Source organism: Paroedura picta, chromosome 4, assembly GCF_049243985.1.
Source record: "Paroedura picta isolate Pp20150507F chromosome 4, Ppicta_v3.0, whole genome shotgun sequence".
In the NCBI taxonomy this organism is placed as follows: domain Eukaryota; kingdom Metazoa; phylum Chordata; class Lepidosauria; order Squamata; family Gekkonidae; genus Paroedura; species Paroedura picta.
Genome location: NC_135372.1, coordinates 11714973 through 11724545, shown reverse-complemented (window position 1 = coordinate 11724545; position 9573 = coordinate 11714973). Strand labels below are relative to the sequence as shown.

Below are 9573 nucleotides of genomic sequence, written 5' to 3'. Positions count from 1 at the left end.
CTGCATCCAAAATCTAACCTTTCTTTCATTCTTTCAGCCCACCTTGCAATTCACACCTGGTCAAAATTGGTCGGCCTCCCCAGAGGCAGCCAGGGAATGTGTGAGGAAGCTCTATTTTTAAGCACTCACCCACCAAGGAAAAGGAGGAGGAGATTCATTGGTGCTCTTCTTCTTCTTTCCCCATATCTTTCAAATGCCTCCACCAACTTTTCTTTCTGCTGGTCAATATCTCCTCCCCCCACAAACCAGGGGAGAAATCGAAGCTATAAAATGGCCATTAACTACAGAAGAGAGAAGTGGGGGGAAGGGAAAATAATGTATTCTCCAGGGTTTCGTGGTAAGGGAGAAAGAGAGGAAATGACACCCCCCCCCCAACACACACCGTCCAGTCAATATCAGCTTCCCCCCACCTTGAACAAATCAATTTTGCCAGCTACTTTCAAGAGGAAAATGAGGCCACCAAACTAGAATAGAGAATTGTCCTGGTTTGTTTTGTTTTCTGGGCACGGGGAAGGGCAGGGAAATGTCCTCCCCACATAAAAGCCCACCTTTTTAAAAATTGCTTCCCCCACCCCCAATAATTTCCCCCTTCCCAAAAGAATCCTACTGAGAGGCGGTAAATTCAGGTTCAATAACTTAAAATCGTGGGCAGTGGAAGAAGAGGTGTTCTTGTTACTCTTGAATTAAAGGGGTGTGTGTGCCATTCTCTCTCTCTCTCTCTCTCTCTCTCTCTCTCTCTCTCTCTCTCTCTCTGCAACATCTGGTCCTCTGGGGGGTGTGGTGGTGGGAGGTGCGGTATCTCCCCCCCCCCTCAATTCCATCCTCTCCCCCCCCTCCTCACCCGCCAGCCAAGGCAGAGCAATTTCAAAGCATGCAAATAGCCTTTCAAGGCAGTAGAGAGAAGAGACTTGTTGGAAGCTATATGCTTGGTTTTTGGGGAGGGGGAGAGAAATGGGGTGGGAACCCCTCTTGGGAACCTCCCCCCATTCTATAGAACAACAAAGAAGTTTAAAAGAGCCTTGCTAGATTTATGGGTCGTCTCCTTATATTTTCAGCCTTAAAGGAGGGAGGGGGGGAAGGCTGGGTTTAAAAAAATAAAGCCCTGTCCTTCCTTGTACCCCAGTGAGTCTGCAGCCAGCGAGGTCTTCGGGTCATCCTTGGGAGAGGGGAGGGGGCTGGACTGGGCAAGGCAAGCAGGGGCTTTGTTTGTTTGTTTTTAAGCTCTTTTTTTGTTTTGTTTTTTGCATTAGAGGGATTTGGAAAGGGAAATTCATCCTTAAATCATGCAAGGAAATCACGCCTTAGGGGCTGAGACACTCTTTCCGCCCCCCAAAGACGGTCTAACCTTCTTCCTTTCCCTGCAAGGGGAAAATGGGCAAAGAGCGGGGGAGACCGCTTTGCAAGAGCTGCAGAGAGAAGGACCCGGGCTTCTCCTGCCTACCTTTCTCTTTCCCTCCCCCCTGCCCTATTTTGCCCCCTCCCCAAATTTCTCTCTCCCCTTCCAGTTTGGGTTTTAGCAACCTGCACCCCCCCTCCTTTGATCTCTCTGCCAGGTGAGAAAAATAGGCGGAGGGAGAGGGGGAGAGGGAGGGGGGATTTTGACTTTGGGTTTTATCCTCTCCCCCCCCCCATTCCCTTTCCTGCTTGGCCAGAGCTCGGTGCTCCTCGGCTCAGGTTTGCTGGGGGGGGGTTGTCGCCCTTGACAAATTTCACCTCTCTGAATCTGGCCAGTGGGGGGGGGAGGGGGGTTGCGGGCAAAGGCTCAAATATTTAACAAAGAAAGAAAAGCCCCCCCTCCCAACCCTGCCTCTAGTCAGGATGGACCAGGCGGCTAAACTTTTTCCACTCCGGCTTTGGTGCTTCTGGGGAGGGGGGGGGTCTCCGGCCTGGGGGGGGGGGAGAGGCCCCGAGCATGCCAACTGCCGGGCGGGAGGAAGGGCTTTCCGTGCCTCGGCCGTTTGCTCCGGCTCGTGCAGCCAGGCAGGGAACCCGTGCGGGTGGGCTTCGTGCTGGGGCTCCTGGCCACCGACCCCTGGACTGCGAGCCTGGACGCCGCGCACGGGCCCTGCGGTGGGGGGGGGGGGAGTAGGGGGGTGCCTGCCGCCGGGACCTCGCTCTGGCCGCAGCCGGGTTGGTTGGGGGTTTTGGGGGTGGGGGTGTTGCGATGGCGGGGGCGTCGGGTGTGGATGTGGGGGGGGGGTCTGCGCGTGTTTGGCTTTCTCTTCCCCGGGGGGCTCTGCGGAGGCGAACAAAGAAGGGCTCCTGCGCGCTCTCCCCAACTCCAGCGACCGCCCCCGGCCCGGAACTTCGCCGGCTGCAAAACGGGCGGGGGGCTTCAGTCCGCGGGCGACCCTCAGCGCCTGGATCCCCCCCCCGCCTCCGTTGCACAAGCGGGGGGGGGGGGTCGGTCACCTTTCGAGCCAGGCAAAGAACTGGGATTCCCCCACCCCCACCCCGGCGCCTCTCTGTGCGACCCACCTGCAGCCCTGCCGGCTTACTCTCGAGTAAGTCCCCGCGGAGGCGCCAGGGGCCGGGACCAGCCCTGGGGGGGGGGGGCGAACGCTGGCCCCCTGCTCGCCCCGGGGTCCGGGCCGGCCTGCTGTGCGGGGAGAAGAGCCGCGCTGTCCCCGGGCCCGACGGCGCTGCTGCTGCTTCCCCGCGCGCGCCACAAGCAAGGAGCCGCCGGGCACCTTTCGCCCTCCTTCGGGATTGGGGGGGGCGGCGCCACTTGGACCGGGGCAGCTGCTGCGCCAGGGAGACGGAACTTTCGGTTTCGAGGGTGGGGGAGAGCTGAGCGACGGAATCCTCCTGGCAGGGGAAGGAAGACTTCCGAGCCCCCCCCCCCCCCCCCGCTTGTCACCAAGATGGGATGGTTTTGATGACAACCCTGCAGGGCAGGAGGGTGGATTTACTCCTTTCGCCCAAGTGGCAGGCATCGGTGGCCTCTCTGCCACACCTTATCTTCGCAACAGCCCTGTGAGGTTGGGTTAGGCAGAGTGGGTGCCGCTGGCCCAAGGCCACCCAGTGTGTTTTCATGGCACAAGCAGGGTTTCGAACCTGGGGTTTGTGCTAACAGGGAGAGCCAGCTTCCCCTGGCAGCACCCAAGCAATTCTGTTTGTGGGTCCCATGTGGGAGCAGCGGGGGGTGGGCAGGGTCAGGCGGCTAGATCACAGGGTGCCATCCAACATCCGTGTGTTATGGCATAAGATAAAACGGTACCGGAGAGTTTGCTCTTTTCTCTTCTCTCTGCAGCAGGCGTAGCACGGGAGAAAATGGATGATTCCTAATTTGGATTATAAATCACGTTGACCCATGAAGGATTACCTGGTTGCTGTTTGAGAATCTTGTTCTCCTCTGCCTTGGCTTGTTTGGCCAAGAGAGATTAGCGGCTTGGGGCCAACAGGAAAGGAAGGAGGCGACCACCGATGGCCAAGTGGCTTAAGGATTACTTGAGTTTTGGGAGCCGGAGGTCTCCCCCGCAGCCCCCCAAACCGGACTACACTGAAAGCGAGATCTTAAAGGCCTATCGAGCACAGAAGAGCCTGGACTTTGAGGATCCCTACGAAGACGTGGACGGGAAACCTGAGCCAGACCCTGGGGGGTCCCCAAGCAAAGCGGCCCCCGCCAGCAGCAATTCGGAAGGGAAGTACGGCTCTCCAAAACACCGCCTGATCAAAGTGGATGCCTCTGATCTCAACAGGAGCAAAGCGCTCTTGGCCTCTGCCACAGAAGAAGCAATAATGCCACCAGATCAGGTAGGCGCTGCCCACTGGCGGAATGACCCCCTGGGCAAGGGTGCATGGGGATGTGAGGATCCTCTAACACGGACACGGTGTGCCCACAGGTTCAGGGTCTGTGGCCTTTTGCGGTGTCCTGTGGGGTGGTGGCTGGCCCCCTGGGGTGGTTGTCCTGCAAGGCTTATGTATCTTGCCAAATAGACATTTGTGGTTGTTTTCTTTTCAGGCTAAGTTTCTTGACTTCAGAGGGTGGTGTGAGAAAGTGAGGATGGGGTGGAAAGCTTAGAGGCAAGGCAACAGATGATGAAATCTGCCATTTTCTCTTTCCCTGATGTGGTTCCTGTATTCGGTTTGCATAGCATCCTGACACTGGAAAGGGCCTTAGAGGCCATCCAGTCCAGCCTCCCTCTTGCTGCATGAAATCCAAAGCTTGAGCTGTCCAGCAAGGGAGAGCTCCTCCACCATCCTCATAGCTGATCTACTGCATCCCTGTTAGGACGTGTCTCCTGCCATCTGACTTTCCTATCCCCTAAGCCCATCAGAAATGGAGTTGCCGTATGCCAGATCTGTGATCAGTATTGTCTACTCAGACCGGCAGCAGCTCTCCAGGCTCTCAGGCAAAGGAAATTCTTGCCCACCCCCTGCTGCCTGACCCTTTTAACTGGAGATCCTTTTAACTGGTGAGAACTTGTGAGAACTGCTGCATACCCATGCTCTTCCACTGAGCCCCAGCCCTCACCCAGTGCCTTCTACAGCCTGTGATGCATATGTGAACAAATTCTGTTTAGGAGTGTTGTGCGTCTTGTGAAAATCTGTTTGGCCTCTGTGGAGAGCCTGATGCTGGACTGGAGTGTCTTTTGGGGTGATTCAGTCATGTCCGATACTTGGCCCAGCTGTTTCCACGTCTCCTGATCTTACACTGCTTCTTTCAAGGGTGTAATGCTCAGAAGGATGCTAGAACAAAATCTGAATCCAGCGGCCCCTTTAAAAGACCAACGAAGTCTAAATCTGGTTCTAAGCTTTGTGTGCATATTTATCATAATACACCCATATTAACCCTTTAGCAAAGTCAGGAGAGCTAGCTTGGTGTAGTGGTTAGGTGTGTGGATTTCTCATCTGGTTTGATTCTGCACTCCCCCACATGCAGCCATCTGGGCGACCTTGGGCTCACTCCAGCACTGATAAATCTGTTCTGACTGAGCAGTGATATCAGGGCTCTCTCAGCCTCATCTCCTTCACAGGGTGTCTGTTGTGGAGAGAGGAAAGGGAAGGCGATCTCCTTCTGCTGGAGAAAAAAGCCAGCTCTTCTTCCTCTTGGAGAATTCCATTTTGCACAGTTTGCAGAAACCGAGGAGAACAACAGTTTCTGTGCCCTCATCAGGCAGGCCATTCTGTAGGGACGAACTAAAACGAATGACCTTTGGAAACCATGGGAGATGGTGGGAGGCCCATTGGAAATAATGGGAGGCAAGAATGCCCATTGACTGGCATGAGCTCCATCAAAACAGTTGCATTGAAACAGGAAAAGAGTTGCAAACAAAATGTGGAGTGGATTTTCCATCACAGATAGACTACTCTGGGCTTGGAAGGGCAAGGTACAGAGTGGAATGACACCCCCTGGGAGTGCCACGGAGGTTCTGGGCAGTTGTGGATGATAATCCTTTGCTTTAGGATGCTTAGGGCTGATCCTGCGTAGAGCAGGGAGTTGGACTAAATGGCCTGTATGGCCCCTTCCAACTCTAGGATTCTATGATGCCCATTGGCAACCATTGCTCAGAGCTGTCATAGCGGAGTACAGGGGGAGCCAGGCCATGAAGGGCTTTGGATATAATAGACAATACCTTGGATTGAGGCTGGTAACTGATGGGCAGTCAGTGGAGTGATTTAGGTGAGCAGGTCTCTGCTGCACTTGGGCAGCTGGGTGCCCTGATCATCAGGAAAATGTGCTTGGCGCAAGCTACCCCTGGGCACTGTGAGGAGTGAACCTGCCAACAGCTGCTTTGGGATGGAAGTTCTGAGCCACGATCAATTCTGTTCTCTGGTAAATCTGAGTCTGTCCCCGCTTTCAAAGCGTTTTGGCTCCTGTCTCCTCCTCCTCCTCTTCTTCAGGATCCCCCACAGTAACATCTCGGGCCTGGCACACATGACGGGAACGGCACACATACAGGGACGCAGAATGCCCGGGTCTTCTTTCCTTTTCCCTTCTCTGTCCTGTCCTGCAAAACGGAACAGCCCTGGCAGTGGGTGTATGAAAGGCCACAGTTCTAAAGCAGCCAGGCCTGTTGGGGAATCAAGACTTCTCTTGAGCCATTCTGAAATCTTCTGATGGAGGGAATGGCAGGAGTACGTCCCCCGAAGAGCCCGATGATTGGCAAACTCCAGTTTGCTCCTGGTGCCTACCCCAAAGAAGTGCATTTGGCCTCAACCACCCTGGGGGGGGGGGGGATGAGCTGCCTGCAGAGGTCAGGAGCCTTTAGGCGCTGTCAGGGTTCCAAAGGGTCTGCAAAACGGCGCTCTTCCCCCAGGCACACAGTTGAGGCCATGCAGCCCATACAGAAACATTCATTTCTGCAGTTTAAGGAGCTCTCCCGGCCTGCCTGGAGGCTGGCAACTCTAGACTCAACTCACTTCATCTTCTTTGGCCGGGAACACGTCTGATAAGGAGATGAAAGAGAGAAACAGCCATTCACCCCGAAGTCTCTTTCTCCCCCACAGACCCACACATTTTTGAGCTGAACAAACCTGGAGTCCACTGGCACCTTTAAGGATAACAAAGTTTTATTCTCTGTGTGAGCTTTAGTGTGCAGGCACACTTCGTTCTGCAATGCTGCTTCAGACCTACAGGGTTACGTACCTGAATCTATGTTTTTGGGTTGTTTATGCTAAGTGAGTTCTCCTGTGCCCCCAATATGAATAGCAGTGATCCATGGGGAGGTGTTAATTGCCCCCAAGAGACTCTGCAAGCCCACCTTCTCTCCTTCTTCCCTCCTTTCGATGCGCTCTCCATAGAGACAGAAGCTGCTATTTGACAAATACTTTTGCACCCAGCTAACAAGATCGCAGCTTGAGTTTTCATACCTTCTGCTCACAGACTTCTGGTGACCCCCCCCCCCCCGGCTGCTAGTTCTAACAGACGCGGACACAGAACAGTCAGTGCTGAGCCAGGCGGCCGGGGTGACAGATCGTGCCAAAGGGAGGGAGGCGCGCATGAAATGCTCCAGCCAATTCCTCAAAGCAGTGGCTTGCTGAAAATTGAACATGTATGCGCCTTCTGTTCGACAGGCTTTTCCAGACCCTCAGTTGTGTTGCCCCTCATCCTTATGAGCGAGTCGGAGAGACTTCAGCTGGGTTCGCATCCTAGCTGCCCATCAGATCCTGAAACCTTGGACCGACCAGTTCCTTGAGGGAGCCGTTCTCCTCAGCAGTTCTATTTGGCCGCAAGTCCTGCTAATTTAATGGGGCTTACTCCCGGGAAAGTGCTCTTAGCATGGCAGTCTCCGAGGGGTGGGTGGCCTGGCGGTCCCTGGTCATGGAGGGCTGGGAAATTCCTGGAGATTTGGAGGGGTGGGAGGCCTTCATCTCCACCCCCTGACCCTCCGAAGTCCGATATGACACCGATGCTGGCCAGAACTGGGGCACTGTGTTAGGGTTTTTAGTTAAGTTTTATATTGCTGTTTGTAAATGATTTTATCCTGTTCTGTATATGTTTAGTGGCATGATTGTCCAAACTGAAAGAAGGGTAACATCATCAGGAGGAGCTTTACAGCCTCCTGGGATGGTGGATCAGCCCTCTTGCGTCCCTTCACTCCCAGGGTTCTGCTGGGCTCTCTGCTTGTTTTATCTTCTGCCTGCCGGGTCAGTAGCAAAAAGCTACTTAATCCACAACGTTTGCAAGCTTGGTAGCAGGAAGGCTGACCTCACATGACTGTGGGCCAATCAGCTCTATCTGTTAAGCCTACTCCGCAGGGTTGTTGTGAGGATAATGGACACCCCCTCCGAATGAGGAGGGTTAAAATGGAATTAATAATAGCTGTTGATGGAGAGGCATTTGGTGGTGGTGAAGACCAAGTATTGGGGCTATTAATGACATTATTTTTATAAATATTTCATAAACATTGACTCCTCTTCAGGCAGACTTAAGGTGTAGGCCTGGCAATACTATTGTAAGCCTGGGAATACTGGCTTTAATCTTTTAATTAGGGAGATTTTAACTGGCTCAGCCCACATCCCCAAATCTCCAAGAACTTGTTGGTGCCGAGCAAGCATGGCTGAAGAATGAACAAAATATGAATTAAGCCTTCTATGGTTTTATTTATGTAGTGATAAAATTGTTGTTTACCTGCTTGAGTTGTTGTCTACTCAGTGGTCATGGGCGCTGATCTGTCTGGCTCTGCAGTGAGTTTGGGCATGCACATTTATATGCAGCCCCATGGGAATTCTCAGCCCCCCCCCCCCGCCTTTATCAGATTCCTTTACAAATTACCTCCTAATAAAATACTGGGCTTAAAATGTTTCCAGGCATTCGTTTTTTTTGTATTAAGAATGTCATGCTCAAAAATATTGTGCTGGGTTTCAAAGCAATGTTCACGTTCCATTTTTGAAATTCCGTATATTTTAAAAACTATTCAGATTTAAAACTTTTGTTGTAGCGTGCGCTCATTTTTTTTAAAGACCAGCTCACTTTTGCAGATTTTCATCTTGGCTGTAGGTACACGGTGAGGGAGCAGTTCTTGTGAAGAGGCGATATGCCATGTGGGAAAAGGAACATGGCAGAGGATTCATTCCAGCATGACCTGATGGGGAAGGAACTGACTGGGCACCCCCTCCAGATAGTTAGTTGTTGTGGTGTTGAAGCACAAATGGCAAAAGGCTCTTGCATACAAACCATGTTCCCAAATGTGCGCGATTTGTAATGTGTGGGGGGCATGTTGCACTACTAGGGTGTCTCTGTGTATCGCCACCTCGTTTTAATTAAAATGTCGGCAGAGGATTCATGCCCTGCGCTTGTGACAGTGAATTCATCGGTGATAATAGATCAGCAACACCTAATATAAATTGTGATGAATGTTGTCTCGGTAGCAAGAGCAGGCAAGCGTGACCTCCGGTGGGAGAGGGGAGAGAGGTTATCGGCCGCGAAAGAAGCTGTGAAAGGGGATCAGGCAGAGAAAGGCTGGAGGCCGGAGAAGACATTTCTATTCTAGCGCACAAAATCTTCCAGGAATTCTCAGCTACAGCTTGGGTTGCCAGCCTCCAGGTGGGACTGGGAGATCTTCTGGAATTACGATAAATCTCCAGATTACAGGGATCAGTTCCCCTGGAGAAAGTGACTGCTTTGGAGGGGGGATTTCATGCCATGATATGCACGCTGAGGTTCCTCCGCTCCCCAAATCTCCCCTTGACAGACTCCACACCCCAAACATTGAAGAATTTCCCAACCCTGAGTGAGCAAGCCTAGCTCCTAGGGAAGGAGAAAATGTGGCAGCAGTGCAATGTTTATAAGAGTGGGCCAGGCATCCTAGGGCTTCTTAATTTTCCTCTGCTGCTCAAACAGGTTGGGTGGGCTTCTTGCAGGGGAACGTGGCCCAAGCCTGCAGAACCAGGGTAGCCAGGGCACCCCACACACAGAGTTTGTATGCGACCTTCTGTCTCCAGCCCTAAACCTCTGGCGCTGTGGCATGGGGGCAGGCAAGGGCAAACCCACTCAGGGTGCCCCTGGGGTGGTTGCAGTGGGATTGCACTTCCCACGCCCACCTTGCAGATCAGCGGCCGGTCTCGGATCTGGCAGGCCTGGGTTCGAATTCCCGCTCCGCCTTGAAGCTCACTGGTCAACTGTGC

The 9573-nt window shown here is 53.2% G+C and overlaps 1 protein-coding gene across 6 annotated transcripts in view; it reads left to right on the top strand.

Moving 5' to 3' along the window:
* The first annotated feature begins 1178 nt into the window (after positions 1-1178).
* Positions 1179-9573, top strand: part of SHD (Src homology 2 domain containing transforming protein D) — a 46550-nt gene continuing 38155 nt past the window's right edge. The window contains exons 1-2 of one of the 6 annotated variants that reach the window (XM_077331916.1): positions 1179-1553; positions 3254-3756. In XM_077331916.1, the coding sequence (XP_077188031.1) occupies positions 3427-3756 (330 nt within the window). In that variant the 5' untranslated portion in view covers positions 1179-1553; positions 3254-3426. Of the gene's footprint in view, positions 1554-1643; positions 1675-2112; positions 2131-2224; positions 2505-3253; positions 3757-9573 lie in introns of those variants that run through there. The other 5 variants (XM_077331911.1, XM_077331917.1, XM_077331912.1 and 2 more) reach the window with 5 other exon arrangements.